Below are 27,983 nucleotides of genomic sequence, written 5' to 3'. Positions count from 1 at the left end.
CGGAGCGCGCTGTCCCGGGGCGGTCGTGGACGCGGGGCGGCGCCGAGCAGTCATCGCCGGCGCGTCCGCTCGGGCGCTGGTTCGAGGTCGAGTCCGAGGGCGCGGGCTTGGCCCCGGGAGCGGCGGCGCCGGAGTCCGCTCAGCGCGCATGGACGAGCCCGGGCACCCCGAGCGTTCGTGCGCCAGCGAAGGTGACCGAGAGCAGAGCGGGGAGCGCCTCCGCGGCTTGGGTCCTGTCTCTTCATCTACAATCGTGTCACCTTGAGCTTGGGTTGCTTCTGAACGATCCCCGAAACCTGATAATGGGTTCGGGTCCGTGGTCCTCTTCTCCCTGGAAGGGGTTAACTCGGGCTGGCACTGGTTGTGCGTCTAAGCAGTTTGTCCTGTAGCTCTGCGCTGAAGCCCTGTGTGTTTAAGAATGTGTTCAGAGAGGTAAAGTATACCGTGAGACAAACGGAAAGCATTACTGATCTTGCACCCTCTGTTCCCTGCCTTTTAACTTTCAGTCCCCTTCCTCATCTATTTCAAAATTTTTACAAAGGCTATTAGGATTTCCTCAGCTTTCACAGATTTGTGTGTTTTTGTTTTTTGTTTTTGTCTGGACTGCACAGGTAACCTCTGATAAATAGAACAAATCAAATATATTCTTCTTAAACTGTTTTCTCTGAACTATTTAATTTAAAAATGGGTGATAGATTTGAAGCTGAGTAATTGACCTGGTACCTTTACGTGAAATGAAAATTTAGCCCTGGGAATAATTACTAAATTAATGGGTGAGAAAGACCAATAATTAGTGTAAAATATGCATGGATGTATGGATTAGTGGGACTTGTCATTCCAGGAGCATTCAGCTGTAAGTATTAATTTGCCAATTGAATGCTTTAGCTTGTTTTCCCCAACTTACATTTCTCTTGACTTCAGTACTGCCCTAGAATGCTTATGCAGCTAACAAGCCATACTTAAAACATTATTGAGTCCCTGTACAAGCACAGGAAGCTAGTAACTTGAGAAATTACATTATATGTACTTCAGAAAACATTAGAGATCACCCTGTTGCCTCCTTTCCTTGAGGGAATTTTTAAACGAGAAAGCACTAAGCCTAATGGTAAAGGCAAAAGAGATCACATGGTCTGAAAAATTCTGCACTATTCTAATAGGGAGTAGTATGTTAATGGAAGCAGTATGTTTTCAAAATTGCAGTGATGTACAAGGACGGTGCTACATTTTATCACATAATCTATATTCAAAATAGCCCAAAGCTCAGCAAATGTTATCTTCGGAGTGCATCATCTGTGCATGGAAGTGATTTTGTACTTTGATCAGTAGTCCTAATTAATTGTCATTATAATTGTAGCATGTTTGCATTTTAGGTGATGGCCCTGCAAGAAGTGTAAAAGGGACATCCAGCCTGCTTTCAAGAGAACAGCTTTTTGTACTGGTATCGGCAGCTGCCGTTAACTTAGTTTCTATGATGTGCTATTCTATGCTTGGACCCTTTTTCTCCAAGGAGGTGAGACATTTATATATCCTATGAACTGTAATTTTTTAAAAAGTCTTTTGAATGTTTTCATTTTTACAGTATGTAAAATGTAAAAATCTGCAATTAGTAATAAAGATGATGCATAGAACTTCAGCAAACAGAAGACTTCTTACAGTATATTTGATACCTGAAAAAAAGGGGTTACTCTAAATAATTGAGATTTTAATGTTGCTTCAGAAGATCTATGTGAAGAAAGTAACTGCGTTTCCTGGGGTTTTGAGCTGTTAATATTGGAGTTAAGAAGACATGGCCCACTAAATTCCATTTTCTGACTTGAATTTCTTGTGGAATCTAGTGGTGTGCCAAGGAGGAATTCTGATTAACATTGGCTAGTTCCTTTTAATCATAGCCTTTTATGTGGTGTTAGGGTTTATAGATAATGGCACAGACTCAAAGGGAATTAACCCCTAGGGATACCACCTGCAGTCTGGAGGTAAGGGGGATGTAGTATGAAAGGATCAGTATTGGTTTGGCTGAGTGGAGGTAGTACATCTGCGTGTTTTACTCAGTGCTCTTTGCCAAAGCCTCAATTCACAATGCACTGGCCCCTCTTAGTCCTCTAACTGCTTTGATAACGTAGCTGGTTAGTCTGCGTGCTACAAAGGAGGAAAAAAATGGCTTCTCTGCTAAAGGAACAATATGACTCTGTGCCCACACAGTGTTTTTTAGCCTTTGGGGTGCTTCCCCACATGTTCATCCCATTTGGTTCCCACAGCAACTCCGTAAGACAGGCAGAGTAGTGAGAATCACCAGCCAATGAAGAAACTGACTGAGAAGTTGCATGACTGGCCCGATTTAGTTCTGTGTACCGAATGGGAGTGCAGGGGAGAGATCTAAGGACTTTCCACTCCAGAGTGTGCTGGGCATTGGGTGCATCGAGGCAGAAAAAGGACCAGGAAAATGCCCCTCTCTTGTCTGTCCATTTGGAAAGAAAAAAATATGGAAACAAAGTTGCCAAGTACTGGGGCATCCTTTGAGAAAAGGAAGTCTGAAATGTAATGAGACTGGAGGACAGAATGGTTAATTTTGCCAAGAGTGAGGATGGAGAGATGAGAGAGGGAAGAAGGATGGGTGCTGGAAGGTACTTCACAGGATAACTCTAAGGTGGGTCTTGAGGGATGGTGGTTCTCAAGGTGAATAACAGAGGCAAGCAGCTTGAGGTAGGCATGGGGTTAGCAAAGTAAACATGTTCTCAGAGAGCAGCAGACAACTGCATACAGCTTGAGCCTGGGGTGGAGTGAGGTCTGAGAGCAGGCAGAGGACCCCAGGGGTCAGGTTGGAGTTAGAACGCAAAGGTCCGTCCATGCATGTCAAAGATTCAGTGAGAGAGGGGCATCACAGGTCAGCATGAGCAAGACAGGAGCCTAACCAGATGTGGTTTTTGGAAAAAAATAATGATGGGTGGGGGCCTGTGGAATTAGAGAAGAACTAGAGTAAATGGACCAACCAGTTAGAGGGGTGTTTCCCAGTTCAGTGGAACACAGTGAGTACAGTTAATAGTTTCCTCTAGTATCAAGTGTTGGATTTGGTTTTTTGCTTACAGGAGGGAAGGCTGAAAGAAAGAGAGGTGGGGGAAAGCATTCTAACTTTAAAAGTCTTAGATATGAAGAGTGCGCGTTTCCTTTTTATTTCTTACTAAAGCCTTGTGGTTGACAAATGTTCTGGCAAAACTCACCCTTCCTCCTGCATGTTCTGTGACCCTTCCTATTAGCTAGAGCTAATGGGGCACAGGAAAAACAGGGCCCATCTTAAATTCTAGGGCAGGATTCCTATTTCTACTCATCCTTTATCTGGCACCCTCCTCCTTTGTTAGAGGATTCCATGTGAACTAGAAATCTCTTTTAATAGCTGTTCTTGCTTTCCCAATGTGGAGCAGGATCCACGTTCCAAAAGTGGTATTCACTGCTGCTGTGGTATGTGATTCCACAATATCCGAAGTCACCGCCCTGTTTCCTCAGTGAACGTGGACACAGGCACAGGATGGATGCCGTCATGGCTACTATGACCATGCCACCTTTGCCCATTTCTGTTCTCCTCTATAAATTGGGGCCAGCTAAAAGTACATCCCTTATTTAATTGTTGTTAGGAATTGTAGATCCTTCTATTTTTGTACATGAATGCAGTTTTACACCAGAAGTAATAGTAGCACTGGGCGTTCCAAAGAAATAGTTTTAGAATAAACACTATATCATCTGTAACAAATTTGGGCACTCACTGATAGAATAAGCTGTAAACATTCATGGATGATAAATGGCTGTAGGTGTTCAGGAGAAGTATAACGTTAGGAAAGGGGGGAGCAGCATCTTTTATCTGTATTGGTGATGTCAGGAAAGAGAACTTTGTCTTCTCTGAACTGTTAGGTATTTGGATTGACATCAGAAACAAGGAACTAGACTGAAGGGGTCTTGGTATGACTCATGTGCCATCTCAAGGAACTTCTCGTTCTGGCACAGTGTTTTATAGGAGTTCAATCCTAAAACTAAGTGTGATATTGAGTAAGAAAAACATTTCCTTCTGTGTGTTTCTCCTTGACTTTCACACTGCTACCACACTCACAACACTTCTGGCACCAAATACGTGAGGGCTTTGTTTTTCCCCACACCAAGCAATTCTCTCTGACACCAACTGGGAGCCCTAGGATTAAATTCAATTCCAATATGTGACAGAATTCATTCAGCTCCCACAGGTTAGGGGCCCAGACCCATGAGGATTTCCCCACTTCAGATGCCAATTACAAGTAGTAGGTCCCTAGCTTACCCACAATTTTGTTGGGCTTCGCTACCAATAGGGGTTCCCATGACTCTCCTCCTTCTCTTGGATATGATTATTGGCTAGAGTGTCTCACAAATCTCAGGGAAATATTTATGTTTACTGGCTTATTATAAAAGAACATGGTAAAGTATGCAGGTGAACATCCAAATGGAAGGGATGGTAAGGCAAAGTATACCCGTCTCCTGGCATGCCACTCTTCTAGCACTTCCATGTGTTCACCAACCTGACACCCTCCAAACTCTGAACTTCAGGGACTTTTGTGGAGACTTCATCACATAGGCAAATGATCAATCATTTGCTTAATTTCCAGCCCCTCTCTGGAATATGGGGGTAGGGTTGAATATTTCAAGTTCATCATCATGGCTTGGTCTTTCTGGTGAGCAGCATCCATCCAGGAGCCCACCCAGAATCACTTCATTAGAGCAAAAAACACTCCTATCACCCAGGAAATTTCAAGGGCTTTAGTTACTTAGTCTTAGAAATCAGGGTCACTAAATATATAAGTATTTTCTACCATCTCACAGATACCAAAAGGGAAGCATGTCAAGACTAACAGTTTGCTCAATGTCCGGGGTGAAATAGAGATTAAATTCTGTGAGCTAAGAATTTTTGCTTTTGTTTGTAATCTCTAATCATGGTTTTTGCTAGCTAAATCTAACAATTCCTTTGTGTGTGGGGGTGCATGCTTTGTTGAGGTGTAATCAATATACAAAAAATTGCACATATTTAATATATCCATCTTGATGAGTTTGGACATGTGCATATATTCATGATGTCATCACCACAATCAAGATACTAAACATCTCCATCACCTCCAAAAATTCCCCTGTGCTCCTTTGTGTGTGTGTGTGTGTGTGTGTGTGTGTGTGTGTGTGTGTATGCATGTGTGATAAGAGCACATGAACTCACCTTGCATAACAGAAACTTTATATCCAATGAGCAGTAATTCTCTACTTCTCCTGCTGAAGCCCCTGAGCACCACTATTCTTCTGTAAGTTTGACTACCTTAGAAATCTCATAAGTGGAGTCATCAGTATTTGTTTTTCTGTGGCTGGCTTATTTCACTTATTTCCTCAAGATTCATCTGTATTGTTGCAAATACCAGGATTTCCTTCTTTTTAAAGGCTGAATAATATTCCACTATATGTATATGTCAAATTTTCTTTATCCAGTCACCTGTCAATGGACATTTGAGTTTTTCTGTATCTTGGTTGTTGTGAATAATGCTGCAGTGAACATGGGGGTGCAAATACCTCTTTGAGACCTTGCTTTCAATTATTTTAGATATATTCTCAGAAGAGGGATTGCTGGATTATATAGTAGTTCTATTTTTAATGTTTAAGGACCCTGCATATCATTTTTCATAGTGGCTGCACCATTCTACATTTCTAGCAGTGTACAATGGTTCCAGTTTTTCCACATCCTCGCCATCACTTGTTATCTTTTGTTTTTTTTTAAGTAATAGCCATCTGAACAGGTGTGAAGTGATATTTCATTGTGATTTTGATCTGCATTTCCTTGATCAGTGTTGCTGAGCAGCTTTTCATATGCCTGTTGGCCAATCATATATCTTCTTTGGGGAAATGTCTCTTCAATTCTCCTTGGCTCATTTTTTAATCAGGTTCTTTTTTTTTTGCTGTTGAGTTGCAGGAGATTTTTATATGTTTTAGATATTAATCCCCTATCTAGTAAATGGTTTGCAAATATTTTCTCCCATTCTTTTCACTCTTGTTTGTTTCCTTTGGTGTGAAGAAGCTTTTTAGTTTGACATAGTCCCATATACCTACTTTTCATTTTGTTGCCTGCAATTTTGTGACCTGTACTTCTGATCTTGTTGCCTGCATCAAATTCAAGAAATCGTTGCCAAGACCAGTATCAAAAAGTCCCTCCGCTCTCCATATTTTCTTTGAGGAACTTACTAGTTTCAGGTTTTACATTTAAGTCTTCTTGAGGTCTGACATTTAATTAATTTTGCATTGATTTTGTGAGTGTGTAAAATAGAGGTCCAGTTTCATTCTTTTGCATGTGGATATCTAGTTTTCCCAATATCATTTGTTGAAGAGACTTTCCTTTTCCCATCATGTGTCCTTGACACTCTAGTGAGAGATCAACCATGTGTGTGTGGGTTTATTCTTGGCTTTCTAATATGTTTCATTGGTATATATGTCTGTCTTTATGCCAGCATCATACAGTTTTAACTACTGTAACTTTATAATTTATTTTTGAAATCATGAAATGTGATAACTCCAGCTTTGTTATTCTTTCTCAGGATTATAAAACTAACAATTCTTTATGGACATGTTGAGTGAATAATTTTCATGTCAGAGACTAGCTTCCCTTCCTTTCCCCAAAATAAAAATATTTTTAAAAATTATGCTAAAATAAAAAATAATCTCTGAAATTGCTGCATAGACTGAGGTTACAAGAAGACTATGCTTCGATATAATAGTTCCATTTCCCACATTGATGCTAATTTGTCTTTTAAACTTTGTTTCCTTTTCTTCTTCCTTAAAGGCTGCAAAGAACGGAGCCAGCAGCACAGTCACTGGTATGATCTTTGGGTGTTACTCTTTGTTTGACTTGCTGGCAGCTTTGGTATTTGGAAAATATCTAAGTATTAACGTTCATGTGCACATTTTAATTTCTAAAACTTGTGTAATGAGTTATTTTAATTTACTAGTCTAGAAATTCCATTGATACAAAAATAACCACCATTGTATTTTATGAGTTGTGCCACTGTTGACACTTCCATTCTTAGGGCTGATTGATTTTTAACTTTTTCTATATTTGAAAGTAATGTATGTTGTCACTCAACTAAAGAATTGTTCTGTATTAATTGTACTTAGCTTCCCCATATCTTATATTTTCTCATGCAGTAGATTTGTTTATGTCAATATAGACTTGCAGTAGTCATCAATTTCTCTACTTTTCTTTGACATTTATTATAGCTTGTACAAATTGGAGCAAAATTTATGTTTGTAGCAGGGATCTTTGTCTCAGGAGGAGTTACAATTATCTTTGGGTAAGTGATGTTCTGATATGTTTGAGAGCTTGAACAGAATTTGTAATCCATCTTCAGTTTAAAGTATTAATGTACTCTTTAAATCAGTCAGTACCATTGATTGTCTTTTGAATGCCTGGCATGTGACTAGTGGTAAAGGGAGTTGGGTATCTTAGCAGAATGAATGTAAAGAAGAGAATCCTCAAGGGACTCACTGTTAAGCTGGCTACTGATTCTATTCATTAGAATCCTGTGACTGTGAGTCACAGAAATTTAACTCACTTTTTGGAGTCATAGGAAATTTTTGGCCTAAGCCAAAAAGTGCATTTCTTACCCAATCAGCTGAAGAAAATCAGGATACAGATGTTAAAATACTGTCATCAGAAATTTCTCTCAAGTGCCTGGTTTTGCGTTTCTTTTCTGTTGCTTTGTTCCTGGACAAACTTTCCCCTTGAGATGACCATAATGGCCCTGGCTGCTCCTGTAGGAAGAGAATGCCACTGTCTTGGTAGCTGCTAGTAGAGTCACATATCAGAGCCCCAGTGGCCTGATCTTTGTTGGTAACTCATTCCGGCTTGAAGGTCACTGTAACCAGGAAGAGATACTCTGATTGTCTAGGCCTGAGTCACGTGCTCACATCTGAGCATGGGAGCCCAATGGTTCCCTCCATTGCTATTTTCAGAAAAAGGGGAAATAATTGCCAGAGACAAAATAGCTATCGAAGTTCTTAAGCTTAGAGTCCTTAAACAAGCCTCAGAGTGGCAGCAAATATGGAAGAGCTTACATAGGTTTGGGGGGAACATAGAGGAATCACAAGAGTACATAGTAAGATTACAATGAAATAAGCTCAGGAAAACCTTCATATCAAACTAAGTGTTTTTCTGTTTTCTCTTGTTTTTGTGGGAGCAGGTCTTCTATTTTCTGCATTCATTCTCTTTTTGGAGGTTTGAGCCGCACCTGGCTGAGGGGGTGGGGGGGACCTGAAACTCAGAAGTCTTTCTTCTGTATGGGTTCTTGCCAGAGTGATTCTGTATGTTTCAAAAAGCCTATTTAGTATTAGTGTTTAGGAGATTCATTTTGTCAGCAGAAAAAGACAACTAAACTGTCATTATGACTCAAATTGTTACAAAAAACAAAGAGGTAATTTCCTAATACTGTAAGTATAATAAAGCAACTTAAAAAAAATAAAAAACTACAAGTATATAATAAACCACATATTTTAGAGATTTATTCTAGTAACTAGTGAGGTACTACTATTTTCAGTGAGTAGAGTTAAAAAGGAGAAAAAAATCCTCTCAATCTTCCTCTCTTTTAGCATTCCAGATGGATCAATATTTATTGCTATGTGTTTTCTAGTGAGAATAACAGATGCAATCAGCTTCGCTGCAGCAATGACTGTGTCTTTTTCTATCCTTGCAAAGGCTTTTCTAAACAATGTGACTACCATATTCGTATGTATTTCATAATTTTTTCCTATTTTCCTTTTAGTGTAGGCTAAACTATTTCAAGGTAAAGCTGCAGTCCATTCTTCTAGACCTGCTTATTCTACCCTCTGAGTTTTTGTTACCTCTTACCCCAATTTCTACTTCTAGCAGCAGACTGCCAAAAAACGTACTGTTAGTCTTGTTTAGGTCTCTGGCTGGTCTTAGAATCCCCTAAATGGGCAGTTCAATAAGTAAATGTGGTCCAAAGCAAATCTTCTTCTTTTGCCATTTTTTTAAAAAACCTCCCTAGTAGTATCTTGCTGACTCTCTGCAGCCTGCATTTTGGCTGAGCTGCTGGAAGCATGCCTCTGTTTGGGAAAAGAGTTATCCTCCATGCGCAAACACTCTATTTCCCAGGTTCATGGAAGAAACCTTAGAGATCATCTTAAAGACCTTAAGTGCTTCTTTGCAGTGTGAGGATTGCCCTCTAATTTAGCCATAAAAATCGAGATCTTTGTAGCTTCATACTGATGTATATTTTCATATATTGCCTAGATCCTTAGACACGCTGCTAACAGTAACCAGATTCCCATCCTATCTCTTGGCTGCGCCCTCCGTGACCCCAAGAAGGCTTTTCCATAGTGCTTTTCTCTGGATCCTTGCATCCCTGAAGAATCCATAGTCTGCATATGGGCCCAAATGCCACCCCCAGAGCATCTAGTTGTCATCTAGACCTCAGGGCCTAATCAGCTTAGCACCAAGGATTCACTCATTTATCCATATCAATACTATAGTTTGAGAGTTTGACCACTGAATACACTAGTGCCTGTGTAAATAATTATTTCTTCCCACTTTGCATCAAATACTGTATCTATTTCTGTATCTATATCTGTTGACTTGGATGGTGATTAAATGTAGAATTCCTGTCTTATTTATGAAATGTTGAAAGTTATTAATGAACTTTTATATCCACTGTGAGGTCTGAGAATGTACGGTGGCAAGGCACAGGTCTCTGTTGAAAGCCCCTAAAAACCAGGTTGATTCAAAATGGTACAATTTCTGTAATAGTTCTGTGATAGTAAACTATTTTCCATAATACTATTTTATTTTAATTCTAACAGAAAAAGAATTTCATATGGTATAAAATTTAAAAGTTATAAAAGGAAATATGGAATATAATAAATATATTACCTATCCTTGGCCTTCATAGACACATCTCTTGTCCAGGCACCCAGTCCAATATCATCCTTCAAGAAGGCAACAGATATTACAGGTTTCTTCTGGACTGATTCCACATGTGCACATGCAGGTGCATGCATGTAACACTCACACTCACACACACACACACACACACACACACACACAACTGAGAAAGCATGGTTCTTTCCCCTATATATTATTTATTATAGTGGTTACATACTTTGTGCACTGTTAGAATCTTGCTGATATACTAACAATGAAATCATCTTGGAGATCTTTCTATACCTATACATCAAGAAGTTCTTATTCTTGATTTCTCTTTAATGATAGCATAGTATTTTGCTGTATGGAAAAACATACATCCAGTTTATTTATATTGTTTATGAATATTTAGGTTTTTTACATCTTTCAGTTTGGAAATAGTGCTACAGTACATAAGCTTGTGCACATACCACGTCACCTCCTTATGGCTATACCCGTAAGTTAGATGCCCAGAAGCAGCATTTGGGTTCAGAGTACATGCACTTGTAATATTGACAGATTTGCCAAATCGCCCTCCTTTATTCACTCTCCTGCAAGAATACTTCTTTCCTCACTGTTTTGGCAGTGTGGAGTGTTTGATAAGTGATAGCAAAAATCGGCATCTTGTGGTTTAAATGTTCACTTCTTTTAAAGCAAGGGTCAGCTTTCTTTTACATGCCTACGAGCTATTTTTATTTTCTTCAGCTGTCAGTAGTCTATAGCATTTGTCCATTTTCCTGTTGGGTTGTTCCTTTCCTCCCCACTGTTTAGTATTAGCTCTCTTGATGTATTTGGTGAAATTAGTCCTTTGTCAGTACTTTTTCCCTATTCTTATTTGTCTTTTGATGTGTTTAGCCATCTGTAGTTTTTCATATTTTCATGTGATCATATTAATCAATCTTTTGTGTCTCCTGAGTTTTATATTGTAATTAGAAGACCTTCAGCACTATATAAGGGTTAAAAATAAAACAACTCCCTCATTTTATTTTTCTAGTACTAGTATGACTTCAATATAATATGCTGACACTTTTGGTCCATCTTGGGCTTCTGTGTGTAAATTGTGAAGTGGATAGAATTTTTTTCAGACAGTGTCCATTAAATCTTCATTTGTTACTTCAGGCAAAATGCATTGACTCAATTTTCTTTTGTTTTCCCATTTTTAGGGAAGTCTTGAGATTTTTTCTGGACTGAAACTAGTGCTCGGGCCTCCTTTAGGTGGCTTCTTATATCAATCCTGTGGCTATGAGGTGCCTTTTATTTCTCTGGGATGCATAGTTCTGCTGATGGTACCACTCAACATACGTATTTTACCTGAAAATGGTAAGATCACATTTGTTACTCACTTTAAGAATCTTCAATGCAAATATTTTTATGCTTAAGTATTGTTATACCAGTTTAACAAATGCTCAATTTTATTTTGGACAATCAATAATAGAATGTTAAAGCACCCTGAAAGAACTGATTCTCTTTTCAGAAACACTGCTGTAGGTAACCAGTTTTTATGAATTTCTGTATATCACAAATTCTTTCTGACTTTTTGAACTAGATATTTAATGTCTCATCATAAAGCATCACCATATGAAGGGTTCACTAGAAGTCTTTTTGGAGTTAATTAAATATTCAGAATGACAAGTTACCATGGATCCCAGATGGTGCCATCTTCTTGGAAGGCTATAAGACAGGAAAGGAGGTCAGACCTTCCTTCCCAGGGACCCTTGCAGCTAGCTGTCTGTGAGCATGGCCCCAGTGTGAGGACTCAAGGGCTACATCAGGGAGTAATGGGAGTCATCTTCGCCTCAAACTTCATGCCCAGAGTAGTCAAACTATCCTATAACAATCCCATAGGCATAGCTGCATGAAGGACACACCAGGTACAAGGGTCCACACACTCACAGAGGCACAAAGCCTGGTTCATTTATAATTACTTCCGTATGGCTGAAATTTACCAGGCAGGAGTTATATTTACTATAAGCAAGATTGCCCAGTAACATAACTAGCTTTTTGCCCTTACCAGATTACAAGGAGAACAAAGCTAGAGAGTTAGTTAACAGCAGGGCTAAAGAGGAGAGCTAGAGATCATTTCTAGAGAGGGACTATCACCCTAAAACCACGGTGGCACTTGTCATTTTTCTACATATGATGACCGTGGTTTCTGTAGTTGAGCATCCTGGTTGCTTGGTTCATGGATGAACACGTGACTGATAATTAAGAAGCTAACACCAGGTGGGAGTCTCACGCAGTGGGGAAAAGAGTTTTGTTCACCCTTTACCATATGAGGAAAAAAGACTTTGCTTGCTAGATAATGGTAGGACATGGTATTTAAAAATTCTGTGGTTAGCTGCTCTCCTCATCCCCTTGCAACTCTCCCCCACCCTCCACTCGGCATCTGTTGCTGTCCCCTCTCTTCACCTCCTTTAGGTGGCTTCTTCTATCAATCCTTTGGCTATGAGGTGCCTTTTATTTCTCTGGGATGCATATAGTTCTGCTGATGGTACCAGATTAGTTACTTGGCAGTTATTTCTCTTCATTTCTGTTACTCCTCAACTAAAATTTCCCTGCATCTTCATTGAACTTAACAAAGTCCCAGTTAGCTATACTTTTATGAGCAAATGTTTGACAAACTTGCTGTTTATCTGTGGAAAGAACTTCTATTTAAATGAATGGAAAAACTGGCATTAAAAAGATTCTATCCCAGATGGATAATGTTATGGTTGTAAATGTAGGTTTGGGTGTTCCTATGAAGGAGTATTTTTTAGGACCATTGTTTTGAAAGAACTTATAGATAGAAGCTAAAAAGTTAAATTTTCTTTTATTTTGATGATATTGGCAGATTTTGTGTTCTACAAGTCCTACCCCACGCCTTTACCTCCTTCAAGACCCATAGACAAGGTGGCTGAGAGCCAGCGGTGGTCTCTTCTTCTCCCACATCCTTCATATCCGCTCACCAAGGCCCCTCTTCTGTACTGCTCTCAAGAAGTATTTCTAAAACATAGTCATGGACATGCCAACTCTCTTATCAAAAATCCCTAAATCCATGAAATGTGAACTTTATCCAGAAAACCATTAGGAGCCAGTGTTAGATTTCAGCAGAGGAGTCACAGGATCTGAAATTTCTTCCCCTCCCTGCCTACCTAACCCTTGTGCATCCTTCCAAACTGAATTTGTGTTACTCCTGTGGGAAACTTTCCTGAGCCTTCTTGACCATTGGCCTAAGTGCTGAGCAGGTAGAGCTGCAGTGCTCAGCACTTCTCCTGGCCCCTCCCACCTGAGGGGTATCCTCCATCCCTCCACATTGCCTCCCCTCACCTCCACCAGCATCCTCCTATGACAGGGATTGCCAACCAGGCAGTTGATCCCTCTAAAAGAATCTATCAGCATTGGAGGGAGCAGAGAGAGGACCTGCATAGGTTGGTGATTCTGCCATGTGTCTCTTGAAGCAAGTATCACCCTAAGTTCTCATTATCTGGGCTTCTTCAACAGCTTAATTAAACTCATGTGTTTGTTTTCATGGACATTCTTATATATTCTTCTTGTTTTAAACACTTTTCTCACTTTGGATTTAGAGAAGGGGAACATTTATGTCATAATAGTTTGTCTTATGCCATAAATCCATAATATCTTTTTATATGCACAATAACTTTAACTGATGAAAGTCGATGTTTTATAATTAATATCTTAAAGGTGACTAATGAACATCTTTAGTATCCAATTCAAATGAATTCTCCCTGCCGGCCCTACCACTCGGAGCCACACGGTGGTGCTTGTCCTCCATCCGAGTCTAACTACACCCTCCTGTTTCCGTAGGTGAACGTCCTTCCCTGGGCACAGTTGGCTCAATGTTGAATGTTTGGCTGATAATTAAGAAATTAACCTGGTTTAACTCTGTCCCTCCTATCCCGACGAAGTCTAAATGTAGCAGTTCACATAGCTGAGCCATTCCTTGTGCTTTTTTGTATTTTGCTGCATACTGGATCATTATTCGCCAGCAATGTGTTAAGTAATGAACCATGGGTGGATGCCACTGGAGAAGTGAGGAAACAGGGGTGCTGATCCCGGCCAAACCTGGCCGCTGTCATCTCTGGCCTCGCTCCCTGCAGAAGCTTCCTGGCTGGTCCCTGGCACAGAGAACTCTCTTAAATCTGTCCATAACGAAATCTCGTTAAGCTGCAAACCTGATTCTCACGCCTTGTATGAAATCCCTAGTGATCGCTCAAGTTTCTTAGCATGTTTTACAAAGTCCTGCTGAGTCTTACCACCATATTCTTCTGCAATAATTCATTCCTCTCCCAACTATGCTTGTATCCCTTCCTCCAATGTCTATCCTCTAATTTTGTTTCTCCTCTTTCATGTCCTCAACACAGAAGTTTCCTCTTACCTTTGAGTCTTGCAATGTAACATGTCATTCCTGGAATAACATGCCTGGGTTATTTTTCTTCTTTCTTGCCTGCTCATCTTAAGCTCATCCTTTAGGCACAAACTTAGATAAAACTGCTTTTGGAAAGCCTGCTAGTTCCAACCCAACTCTCTCCACTCCTTACTGTAACTTTTCTGGAAGGACAGGGTCTGGGTTTATCTGCCCAGCATTTTGCATGGTACCTGGCTCAGCAAGGCTTTTGTTCAGTAAATTGATTGGAAGGTAAGAAAGTCACCAAATAATAGTGAACAATATAAAATTAAGTATCCTTTAGGTGCTAAAATATATGGTATAGAATAGGCAAGAGGAAGGTAAATTTTGTGTACTAATTACAGCCAGAGCCAGACCTTACAGAGTGAATAGAAGCTGACAAATTAATAGGAGAAGAAAACAGCCATAGGATGTGACTAGGGGCGGAAACAACCCTGCCTAGTGCTGGGAACAGTGAGAATGAGGAATGCTGGGAAGTGAGGTTGGTGCTCCATTGACCTTGAATGCCAAATATAATTTACTCATGATTCAGTATCACCCCTCTCAATCCAGTGATTTTTTTTTCCAGCAGAAAATCATTTCCTTGTGTTCTTTGATTACTTCAGATTCCTCCCCAGCATACACACATTGTTTCTTAACAAAATTTCTGGCTTTGCCCCTGCACAAATATTTAACTTCACACATTCTCTGTCTCATCAGAGCGAGGCCTCACTTGCTTCTCATTTTTAACCAATAGTCTAAGACCCCTTCCCCTCACACTGATTCCAGTTGATTCTTTTTGAATTTGGGAAATTGTTTTTAAGAAAACTGAATATGGCCTCTAGGTTTGAATAACTTATATGCAAATACAAATAATATTCAATTTTAGGCAAGCTCAGAGGTACAGTTATTGTGGTTACCAGATAAAGTGGTTTTACCAATTTTACTTTACACAACAGTTAAAAGATAAATTAAGTGATTTTAATTACTCTCATTTCTTTTTTCATTTTTACCCCAGAGTCTGATCCAGGTGAACATTCATTCTGGAAACTCATCACTTTACCCAAGGTCACCCTTATGGCCTTTGCCGTCAGCTCAGTCAGCTCATGTTTCGGCTTCCTTGATATTATTCTGTCTCTCTTTGTTTTGGAGAAAGTAAGTACTTTGACTGCTGAAGAGCTCTGCTTGGAGAAGCTGGACGTGATTGCTTGCTTGTGGACCCTGCTTTGCAGAAAGTTCTCTGCATGGCTTCAAGAAGGAGGCAGAATTAGGGACACCCAGGTAGCTGTACCTCCTCTCTGTGACATCCCTATAACTAGGGGTCTGATTCAGTGTAAAATGAGAGAAGCCTCTTACTAAGGGGCTCGAGCCTTGGTCTCCTTTCTAGAGGAGGAGACCTTGGATCCGTTCATGTGGTTGCAAACAGCAGGATATTTTTTAATTGCTGAATAATATCCCCTTGTGTTTATGTACCACATCTTGTTTATCCATTTATCTATTGATGGCCACTTGGGTTGCCTCCATACCTTGGCTGTTATAAGTAATGCAACAATAAATATATGGGTGCATTATCTTTTCAAATCAGAGATTTTGTTTTCTTCGGGTAAATTCATGGAAGTAGAATTACTAGGTTGAATGGAATTTCGATTTTTAGTTTTGTGAGGAACCCCCATATTGCTTTCTACAGTGGTTGCACCAATTTGCAGTCCCACTAACAGTGTAAGAGGGTTCCCGTTTCTCCACATCCTTGCTAACTTGTTATTTCTTGTCTGTGGGACAGTGGCCATTCTAACTGGTGTGAGATGACACCTCATTGTGGTTTTGATTTGCATTTCCCTGATGATTAGCGATGTGAAGCATCTTTTCATGTGCCAGTTGGCCATTGTACTTCTTCTTTGGAGAAATGTCTGTTCAGGTCCTCTGCCCATTTTATAATTGGGTTATTTGATTTTTTGATGTTGAGCTGTATATGTTCTTTATATATTTTGGATGTTAACCCCTTATCAGATAAATCACTTACAAATATATTCTCCCATACTGAAGGTTGCCTTTTTGTTCTGCTGATGGTGTCCTTTGCTGTACAGAAGCTTTTTGGTTTGACGTACTCCCACTTGCTCATTTTTTATTTTGTTTCCCTTACTCAAGGAGATATGTCCAGGAAGAAAATTAGTCAAGCTTATATTCAAGAGACTTTTGTTTTCTTCCAGGAGTTTTATGGTTTCAAGTCTTACATACAGGTCTTTGATCCACTCCAAGTTTACTTTTGTATATAGAGTTAGTAATCCAGTTTCATTCTTTTGCACGTAGCTGTCCCATTTTCCCAACAGCAGTTGTTGAAGAGGCTGTCATTTCCCCATTGTATATTCATGGCTCCTTTATCATATACTAATTGAGACTATGGGCTATATTAATCTGAGATGTTGGAAAGAAACTGAGTCTCCATTTTTTAGTGCTGAAAATAAACACTGAATTCTAAAAGTTTGATGTCATAGAAATGTGTTCTTAGGTATTTTTGGAAAAAGATGATTAATGATATAGCAAAGTGTATTACCAAGTCAGAAATCTACTAGCTGCAGCCCATATGACTTTATCTGAGACACTTGAAGTACAAAAGCAGTTGTAAGAAACACAAACCCTTGAAGCCACTAAAGACAGTTTTGGGTATTTCACAGATAATCTCAGGGACTATAATTTTAGTGCCTGGCCCAAGGTCTAGAGAATAATATAATACCACACCTTAAACATTGAACATCCATGAGGTAACACATAGGGAAAATCTTTTGTGTTTATGTGACATATTCTATTCACACTATTGACATGTCTCATTAAAGGTAATTTTTCTGTTCTTCAAATAAGTGCCCAAACAATGAAAGAAATTTGTACCCATCTCTGGTAAACCCAAGGTGTTCATGCTCTATCTTATAAAAAATCTTTAGAAATGTATTTTCCTGTTTTTGTATCACATTTTTTAAATCTTATTGACCTTCCTCTGACTTCTTTTCAGTTGCTTGAATTGGTAGTTCACTGTCCAGTTATTGGTTGCCTAGCCTTTTAGTGTAGGAGGGTTCCCCTGTCTCTCACAGTTGTAGAATCAGAAGAAGATATTTTTTACTTCTTTATCTTGCTACTATCCTTAAAGGACTCATTTTTAGGTTGTGTTAGTATTTGTCAGAAAAATTGTTAAAACATATACTGACTCATAGACAAATCTCATGGGCTTACTTAAGAAAAATGAGAACTCAGTTAGGAAAAGGCATTTATATCATGTTGGTAATAATAAGAGTATCAGAGTTATGTGGTAGCTTACTGTTTTAAAAGCCTATTATATTTCATCATACCATCTAATTATTTAATTAAATATTAATATGCCTTTGAGATGGAATAAGAGATAGTCTCATCAGTGTTTTTACACCAGTGTACAGGGTACAGTGAACATCACCTGGGAATTTGCTGGAAATGCAAATTCTTAGGCCCATCCCAGACTTTTGATTCAGAAATTCAACCCCTAGAGATTGGGTCTAAGATCTCCTTTTAACAAGTTCTCCAGGTAATTTTTGTGCACACTAAAGCTTATAAAGTGGTGGTTTACGTTTAAAAATGCTATGATTCATAGAAGCAAAAAATTATATGTTTAATATCAAACGTTACAAAGCCAAAGTTCTAGGAATTCTGACCTCTGGTTAGGTTTTTCTCCCCTATAGAGAAAAAGTCACCAATTTACAAAAGTAAAACAAAAGTAGGAAGAATGCTGACAAAAATTAGGAAGGTTGCTGAGTATTATCAGTAGAAAACTTACGGTAGAAAACAAGAACTGAAGAAATAAATTATAAGTGGAAAAGAGAGATGTTTATTTACAAAGTCTTAACCATCTAATATGAGACTTATTTTACAGTTTAATTTACTAGCTGGATATGTGGGACTGATATTCCTGGGTTTGGCACTATCCTATGCCATTTCTTCACCATGCTTTGGTCTATTAAGTGACAAAATGCCAGTATGTACATTTCATTTATAGTTAAGAATTGCTTTTGTATGTTGTTGACTACGGAATTTCCAACTGCATCTCCAGAACTCTAGAGGCCCATTGATGAGAACTGACATAGTCAATATTTTAAAAATTTCAGCTTTATTGAGGTATAATTGAGTAAACTTGTAAGATGTTTAAAATGTACATTTGTGTATGTATACACTGTGGAAGGAGTCCCTATCTAATTAACACATCTATCACCTCAGTTATTTCCTTTGTTGGGAGGAATGAGAGCGGTTATGTTCTAATATATTAGGTTTTTTGAGCTGTTGGAGAGGCTCCAGTGTGAGGTTCCAGTATCTTCTGAACAGTCCTCACCCTAAGCAGATTGACTCTTAATTTCTTTCTCTAAGAAAAGGGGAGTCTTATGCTAAAACTGTTAAAAACTATTGGATTAGACTTTCTGAAGAAAAAAAACTCCCTGATGCAAAAAAATGAACTGACCTTAATAACTAGAGCAGAATCCCAGCTGTAATTAAGATTTGATCAAATTCAGAGGAGACAATTTAGTTTTCTGTGGGAATGAAGGATTAGCCATGTAAATATGCATGATTATCCCATGGTCATTCTGACAGAAAATCCCTTTTATTCCCCTTTGACTTGTTCTAAACCATTCAGATTAGACAACTGATACAGAGAACTAGTAATGTTAGCCAAATCTCAAGCTTCTGTGGCTTTAGCACTTTGTTTTCCTCTATTCATTAGATTTACATATATATTATCAATTACCTGTTACTTAGTAATCAGTGTGACAAAAATGTGTTGAACAGTTTCTGGAATTTGCTTTTGAGACATGCTCTTATATAACTGAGAAGATATTGTACCCCTATAATTATTAGCCTGCTTTCAAGTAGTTTACATGGAAAACATTTATTTGGTACTTTTTTAATAATGTGAATTTTCTAGATATTATATCTATTTGGGGGTTCCTTGCCATGACTGTTTTTAAAATTGCTTTATTTGGAATAGTTCATGATGCAAAATCTACGATGTACTCCCTTCATAAGGAACCCTGTCCGCTAACTCCCTCTCTTGGGGTATATGGTCCTTGCTTTTGTGTTTACCAGCTGCCTAGTTTTGCTTAAATGTAAAATTTTCTTTTTGTCAGTGTATTTGGAATTTTGAATATCATGACTTGTGTTCTTCAATGATTTTTTTGTAATTTTGATTATGGAAGGTCTTTACCTCTTAAAGTTTCTTTGGACTCTCCTTACCAGCATCTAAGGACATGGTTTGTGGTGTTTGGACACTTCATTACAGCAGGATGCTACATACTCTTAGGACCTGTCGCAGTCTTACACATTAAAGATTAATTTATTCTATGTTTTTTGGCTGCAGCATTTTAGAAATTATTTCAAAAATTTTTGGTGTAATGCTAGGTATGGTTTTATATTCTGAGCCTTATTATTTAAATAATTACTGCTATTTGGGACTATATTGAATTGTTAGAATGACAGCATTTTACCATACTAGAAACTAGTGTAATACAAGCAAACAAGAATGCATAAAACCCTCACCAAATGAGAGAAATGCTTATTCTCCCTTCAGGTTTCAGTTGCACGGTCGTGCCTCACTTTGAAAATAGCACTGTTGTCACCTGCCTTTAGCTGATAAAATTTTAGAGTGTATTTTTGTTTTGTTTTTTTCCAGTCCTCTACTTGTTTCTTGAAACAGGGACCAAATCATTTTTGTTTCTGTATCATCCTTAGTGTGTAGTAGCTGCTCATTAAGGACTGTGTATTTGCTAAAGTAAAGTGAGCTTCTTAGAGATTTTCAGGTGCTCCTGAGAAAAGCATGCTATGGAAAGCAAAGATTTCAGGGTCCTGCGGATGTGGGTTTGCATTCTGGCTTTGCCACTTCCTAGATATGTGAACCTGGAGGAATCACTTAACTTCTGAGAGCCTCAGTTTTCTCATTTACACAAAGGTGCTGATAATACTTCCATAGCAGGATTGCTGCAGTGATTCAGTGCAGGTAGCAGATGTGAAATAACTGGCATTGTGCAGGGCATGGAACAAATACGTTTCCTGTTACATCCTTTGCTACCCCCTGCTATGCCATTTTTCAGTCAATTGAATTTCAAAGCCAAGTGATTGAAAGAACATTAGCATTGACATTTTCACCAATTTTGAGAGGATTTTGTATGGTGATAGGAAGGCAGGTTGACTGCAGGCATGTGATCTGTGTAACCAAAGGGAACTGAGATATGAGGGTAATTGATTTCTTCTCCCCAGAATGTAAGGAGCTAAAAGGTGCTGTTACTGAGAGAAATGGGGTCAGATGGGAATGAGGATGAGACTAGCCATATCACCTATGAAAGTGATGCTGAGGTTCTTGTTTGCAGAGCTGAATGATCTTAGCAAACAGTCAAGGTAGGAGAGCCAGGGAGACTTTAAGAGATACAGTGAGAGGACAGACAGAGCTCCTGGTGTGAGCCAGGAGGGGACAAGAGAACCCGTGGTGGTGCGTTGTCTAGGGGTTTTATAGGCAGTAGGGGTGTGCACTTGTTAAGTGGTCCCTGAATATTAAAAATTAACTTAACATAAGGAATTTCCTGCCTTGATTTCTCTCCGGGATACCAGTGTCTTGGTCTGGGAGCAGATCAAAAGGCTGCCTGCCCAGCCCACAAGGGTTAGCAGACAGTATTGCTTATGAAGGGAGTACATTGTAGATTTTGCACATCATAAACTATTCCAAATAAAGCAATTTTAAAAACAGTCATGGCAAGGAACCCCCAAATAGATATAATATCTAGAAAATTCACATTATTAAAAAAGTACCAAATAAATGTTTTCCATGTAAACTACTTGAAAGCAGGCTAATAATTATAGGGGTACAATATCTTCTCAGTTATATAAGAGCATGTCTCAAAAGCAAATTCCAAAAACTGTTCAACACATTTTTGTCACACTGATTACTAAGTAACAGGTAATTGATAAATATATATGTAAATCTAATGAATAGAGAAAAACAAAAAACAAAGTGCTAAAGCCACTCTGTCTGTTTGCTAAAGAGTAAGTTAAGAATCTTACTTGTTAATCTTTCTGGGTGTTAAAATGCAATCTTATCTTTAAGGTGGAATCCTTCCTGCCTTTTACTATGTTGTTTACAGCTGGGTCTGCATGCTAAATCAGTTGCCCAGTTTGCAAAATCACTTCATCAGATCTGGAGGAGGAAAGACAGCACATAGGCCTGGGCCTTTAGCATGCTAAGGTGAACCTTACACATGATTATAAATGATTAGCATAATGAAAACATGTGCTACTCTTCTTTATCTGGGGAATATTAACTGATCTCACTGAAGAATGACTCTAGAGCTTAATGTTTTGGTAGGGGGTTTCCTTGTATGTACTTACATTGCTCTGACTATAAATATCCTGCTTTGCTTTTTCCAGAGGCCCTCACCCTACTCTGACTACACCCCGCGGTTCCTGTCTTGAAAGGAATTTCTCTGGGATCCTGCCTGCCCTCTTTAATGTGAAACTTTGTGTCTCTTAAAATGTTTATTTATTTTTTCTTCTGTATCTCCTTTGCAGCCAGCTTTGGATATTGTTTCTGGTATTAGTCATAAATGACATCTCTGCTGGAATGAGTGTCATCCCAACTTTCCCCGAGGTTCTCAATTGTGAGTAGTAAGTTACTTCTGTTGCTTGAAGACCTGTGTTGTGAATAGCTGTGGGCATCAAAGGCTTTCTTGAATTTCTCAATTTTGAAGGATGCTCATGTGTTTTCACAATACTAAATCTTTATGATTTCATGTACCACAGTACTGTGATATAAATAGCATAAGCAATAATACAATAACATAAATGATAAATATAATGACATTAATAGAGTAATAGGTAAAATGAGTTGTGTATAAAGGTGTGGCATGGTTTATGCTTTGGTATATATTTTTAAAAGGCAAAGCAAAATGGAAAGGTTTCAGCATTGTTCCTTTCTCCTGGAGAAGGTCCATAAGAGAGCAGAGTACCAGATAAAATTCCAGTACTAATTCCGTTTGGTGGGGTATTTTCCCATGCCTCCAGGCACTTCCTCACACCAACTGAGTATCCTACAGTTAAACTCCGTTCTGTCACTATAAACCTGAGACAGCTTCTGATTCTGCAGGATAAAGGTTCAGTCCCACAAGATGCCCCCTGCTTTAGCTCAACCACACGTCTACGTGTTCACCTGTCCTTCTGACAAATTGATCAGCTATAAATCAGGAGTTCCCATGACCCCCTCCTTGTGTTTGATTAACTTGCCAGTGGGGCTCACAGAGCTCAGGAAACCAGTTTGTTCACTAGATTACTGGTTTATTACAAAGGATGTTAAAGGATACAAATCAACAGCCAGATAAAAAGATACACAGGGCAAGTTCCTGAACACAGGAGCTTCTGTCCTTGTGGAGTTCGGGGTCGGGAAGCATTCTGGTTCACCAACCTGGCGGATCTCTGAATGCCATCCTTTTGGGTTATTTGGAGGCTTCATTACGTAGGCATGATTGATTAAATCATTTGCCATTGGTGATTGATTCAACCTCAAGCCCCTTTCCTTCCCAGGAGGTGGGGGGAGGGTGGGACCAAAAGTTCCAGTCCTCTAATCACATGATTAGCTCTCCTGTTTAAGTTATTTTAAACACAAATACTGAGAAGAATAGAGAGAATAAAGATTCTTTTGATCTTTTGAGTTCACATCATATTTTTTTTAATTTTCATAATAAACATTTGAGAAGTAGTTATAATTTTAGAATGGTTTAAAATTTTTAAGCCTTATCATTATCAGGTAGAATTATTTGCTCAAACTAATGCTCTGTCCAGGAATTGGCTTTTTTCTTTAGTACTTACACTTTCAATTTAATAAAGCCTTATGATTGAGGGATCATGCAGCCTTTAGGAAGCAACTCTTTTTTTTTTATCTGCATTTTTTTTTGTAGATAATTATTTTTTATTGAGGGGTAGTTGACACACAGTATTACATTAGTTTCAGGTGTACAACACAGTGATTCAACATTTATATACATGATAATTCTACCTACCAGCTATCACCATACAAAGTTGTTACAATGTTTTGACTATATTCCTTATGCTATACATTACATCCCGGTTACTTATTTATTTTACAATTGGAAGTCTATATATATATATATATATATATATTTTTTGAGAGGGCATCTCTCATATTTATTGATCACATAGTTGTTAACGACAATAAAATTCTGTATAGGGGAGTCAGTGCTCAATGAACAATCATTAATCCACCCCAAGCCTAATTTTCGTCAGTCTCCAATCTTCTGAAGCATAACGAACAAGTTCTTACATGGTGAACGAATTCTTATATAGTGAATAAGTTACATGGTGAACAGTATAAGGGCAGTCATCACAGAAACTTTCGGTTTTGATCACGCATTATGAACTATAAACAATCAGTTCAAATATGAATATTCATTTGATTTTTATAGTTGATTTATATGTGGATACCACATTTCTCTCTTTATTATTATTATTTTTAATAAAATGCTGAAGTGGTAGGTAGATGCAAGATAAAGGTAGAAAACATAGTTTAGTGTTGTAAGAGAGCAAATGTAGATGATCAGGTGTGTTCCTGTAGACTATGTGTCAATCCAAGCTAGACATGGGCAATAAAACATCCATGGATGCAGATTTTTCTCAAAACTGGGAGGGGGGGTGAGGTTCTAAGCCTCACCACTGTTGATCCCCAATTTCTCACCTGATGGCCCCCCTGTGACTGTGCCTGTCTTAGGTTGTTCCTCCCTTGAGGAACCTTACCGTCTCTGGCTAACCAGTCATCTTCCGGGGCCATATAGGGAAATGTAAAGTTGGTAAGTGAGAGAGAAGCCATATTGTTTGAAAAGGTTAGCTTTTTACTTCTTTGCAGATTTATGCCCTGTGGCTTCTATGCCCAGCATTTGTCTTGAGGTATCTTTACCACTTGGAGGAATTATGATACTCAGTAAATTCTATATGAGGCACGAATTCTATTTAAGGGTTGTAATTAGGAAGGAAGAAGAAAAGCTGTAGAAGTAGCAGGCAGAAGAAAACATGGGAAGATTGATTATTTCTTTGACATATCTTCTTGTAGAGTAACTTCAGCATGTATAGGTTTTAACCTACTAATTAAATTGCACACACACATTAACATTATAGGAGTACAGTTACATGACCAAAGCAGACCTATAATTACCAGCCATCTCCAGTGAAACCAAGAAAACCAGTTAGGCACCTTAGGCATTTGTGAAAACTTATCTATGATATGGTGGATATTGTCCAACTGAACTTGAACAGTCTGAGAGAAATCAGACAAATTAAAACAACCCGTTCCTGGGGACTGATCACAGCCCATATGTTCTTTTAACAGTAGATAGTCTGTAGTTGTAAGATTTTGGAGTGCTACAATTTGCACTTCTCCTAATTCTTGGTTGAGTTCAACAGTATAGATCCAGTCAAATTTGTTGTTTTACTGTATGCACAGGCCAGCTTAGATATCTCCTTCTTCATTCCCATGGCAAGTCCAGGAACCGGTGGGATGAATGCAGCTATAGCTGTAGCAGCACCTGGATCTTTGTTGAGGTTTTTTGATGATCATCTTCTGGTATGAGTCTTCCAGAGAGTGCTGATGTTGGAAGTTCTTCTTCATATTGTATCTTAGTTCATTTTCGGGTAGCCAAATTAGGCTTTGATCCTCTGTATAAACACAAACAGACCCTTTGCCTACACTTTGATATGCCCTTTATACCATTGTGTAGAACTCATTGGAGGTCACCAAACAGGAACTGCTTTTTTTTTTTTTAAGAGGAAGGAGTGTTATCAGAAAAATGTACCTCCATAGCCGATCATCTGACACCCTTTAAGTGATCAAAATTAAGGATATTTAAAGCATGCGTTAATCGTTGATTTACAGTTAATTTTATCCTATCAGGGAGTAATCTCTCTTTTCTTTCTTTCTTTTTTTTTGTTAGCATTAATCTACACTTATATGATGAATATTATGTTTACTAGGCTCTCCCCTATACCAGGTCCCCCCTATAAGCCCCTTTACAGTCACTGTCCATCAGCATAGCAAAATGTTGTAGAATCACTACTTGTCTTCTCTGTGTTGTACAGCCCTCCCCTTTCTCCCACCCCCACCATGCATGCTAATCTTAATACCCCCAGGAAGCAACTCTTTTATTGCACTATTTAATACCCTTTCTTCTTTTCATTGTTAGTGCTTTTATAGGACTGATACTGGGTGGATTTCTGTATAAAAAAATTGGTTTTGAATGGGCAGCTGCTGTCCAAGTTCTGTGGGCTCTGACAAGTGTGAGTAATCCATCTTTTGTTTTCCTTTTCCTTATATTTGTTGGGAAACATGATTTGGAGACATGGCATTAACCCATACCTTTAACTGTGTTAAAGGGATTAGTGATGAGCTTATTTTATCTGTTGGACCACTCAAGGAGAAGAAGTTTTTTGTTCTCCCCTTAAAGGTTGTGGGAATAGAAAAGAAATAGAATTTTACACTTGTTCTTCCAGACAGCAGATATCTGGGCACTTTGAGCCACATTACATGTTAGACACTTTTTAAGAGATAGAGATATAAGTATTAAGTTGTTTTATTTTTTTTAAGATGAAAAATATTGAGGTTCCCCTCTCTTTTCCTTTAATGTAGATCTAACCTTCAAAATATCCTTGGTACAGAGAAAGAAATAATTACTCTCTTGTCTCATGAAACCTAGCTTTAAGAATCCTGGATTGATACAAAATTGTGCGATTGATGCTGCTGGCTTTGAACATCAAAGTTGGAAGGGTTTCCTTAATTTTACACCCAAAACTCCTTGGAGCCCACACCAGCATCCTCTAAGTGTCAGCAAGTTTTGGATGACTCTTTGTTGGGCTGCACTTAACTCTTATTCTGAAAAGCTGACCTGCAGAACCAGCCATATTTGAAACGTTAAGTATGAGACTAGTTGAAAATCAGCAGAAGTTTGTGTTATAAAGTGACTGAACTTGTTCTTGAAGATGTTATTGATGCTAAGACTACTGTTTCCTCTGTTTACTTTTTATTCCAAGTGTACTGATTCTGTGAATGTACCTTTTTTTATTAACAGAGAAATGAATGTCTTAGTATGCTTAAACATAATATAAATATGATTCAAAATACATAGAATGATTATTGTGAAATCAGTTTTTTTTTAAATATGCTTTCTCTGTGTCCTGGGATTTTGTGTTTGTTCTTGTTCGTAAGGAAGAATTTGTGCATATCAGGCAAAACTCAGGAGCATTCTTAGACCCTCAGCTCTTCTAAAAATTGTGTTTGTGTGAAAGGTACAAGAATAATATTACTCAAGACTTCTATTTTTGTACCACATTTTGAATCATGATCTAGATTTATAAACAATGCTTGGTATAACATTATTCCTTACCCTTGATATCTGCCTCAATTCTACTCTCGGTTTGTTTTTAAAGCATACTCCTTCCTGGTAGATGTATCTCTTTCCCAGTGTAAGCGAGCCGATAGGAATGCTTGTTGTATTTTAGGGAAGAGGTTCCTCGGACTTTATGTAAAATCCATGCGGTTGAGTGAAGAGAACAAAACTCTATTGTGCAACTCTAATATCTCTGAAGAATCTTCGTGGTGTAGTTGCCACATTTAGCTCCCCTCACCACCTTTTTTTTAAATAAAAGAAATGGTTTTATCTACTTATTAATTTAAAAATATTTATTGAATGCTTTCACTGAGCTGACACTGTGTTAGGTGCTAGGGATTCAGCTGTGATCCAGATAAACACAGTCTCTGCCTTAAGGGAACTTAAGAGTTCATAGTAGGGACAAACTTAGCTCCCTGCGGCTTCACCGGGCAGCGTCTGCTCAGCCCTGTGGCCAAGGATGCCGCGGAGCGCCTGCAGTTTCCTCCGCTGCAGCACGGGGCCGCTGTTAAGCACCCAAGCCAGGCCACTGCAGTGGGATTTGCACCTCCCCCACCCGCTCAGGACCGCCAGACTCCTACGGTTACCGGCGCTGCTCACATTCCTAACACGCTTCTGTCAATAACATGCCACCGGGTACCTGTGTATTTAAAGACCCTTTGGACGAAACCAACTGCCTCTTCCTCACTTTATGATTTTGCAAGTTTTAAAATAAATGACAAAAGTGTTTAAAATATGAGGAAGGATAGAGGAACTCTGAGCTTAAAAGGTAGGTCAAAACCATCAAAGGAAATCTCTGTGTGTTTATATTATTATGTAATTACATTCTTCTAAATATAACAATGGTGCCCAGCTTAAAAATCATCTGAGAATGAATGTAGAATATAATAATAAATAAGAACGCTTTTATGTTAAGATCATGCAACCTACATATGTGATATACAAATTGTCCACAAGAAAAATAAAAAAGGGCAAACAAAAAAATCACAAATTATTTTTCTTTTAAACTTGTTTAGTTTTGAGATCATTGCTGATTCAAATGCAGTTTTAAGAAATAACACACAGAGATCATATTTACTCTTTCCCTAGCTTCCCCCTGTGGTGACGTCTTGCAGCACTGCAGGACAATATCATAAGCAGGGTGTATTGATATAGTCAGGATACAGAACCTTCCCATTCTTCAGGTTGCCCTGTTACAGCCATA

The 27,983-nt window shown here is 38.6% G+C and overlaps 1 protein-coding gene across 1 annotated transcript; it reads left to right on the top strand.

The window, feature by feature from the left end:
- The first annotated feature begins 34 nt into the window (after positions 1-34).
- Positions 35-27,547, top strand: SLC18B1 (solute carrier family 18 member B1). The gene is made up of 13 exons (XM_073219625.1): positions 35-191; positions 1,371-1,510; positions 6,827-6,934; positions 7,261-7,334; positions 8,629-8,764; positions 11,122-11,278; positions 14,514-14,519; positions 15,361-15,497; positions 18,235-18,336; positions 19,587-19,676; positions 21,904-21,994; positions 25,580-25,673; positions 26,023-27,547. Exons 1-12 carry the CDS (start codon positions 149-151, stop codon positions 25,588-25,590), a joined length of 1,095 nt encoding a protein of 364 aa, XP_073075726.1. The 5' UTR covers positions 35-148; the 3' UTR covers positions 25,591-25,673; positions 26,023-27,547.
- Positions 27,548-27,983: the final 436 nt, after the last annotated feature.

Source organism: Manis javanica, chromosome 13 (genome assembly GCF_040802235.1).
Source record: "Manis javanica isolate MJ-LG chromosome 13, MJ_LKY, whole genome shotgun sequence".
Lineage (NCBI taxonomy): Eukaryota > Metazoa > Chordata > Mammalia > Pholidota > Manidae > Manis > Manis javanica.
The sequence above is the reverse complement of the archived record's forward strand: the minus strand, read 5'-3'. Positions and strand labels throughout refer to the sequence as shown.

Coding starts and splice junctions, on each gene's coding strand:
- SLC18B1 (XM_073219625.1), top strand. CDS start 149: ATGGACGAGCCCGGGCACCCCGAGCGTTCGTGCGCCAGCGAAG. Junction 6,935..7,260: donor GAAAATATCTAAGTATTAAC/GTTCATGTGCAC, acceptor CATTTATTATAG/CTTGTACAAATTGGAGCAAA. Junction 15,498..18,234: donor CTCTCTTTGTTTTGGAGAAA/GTAAGTACTTTG, acceptor CTTATTTTACAG/TTTAATTTACTAGCTGGATA.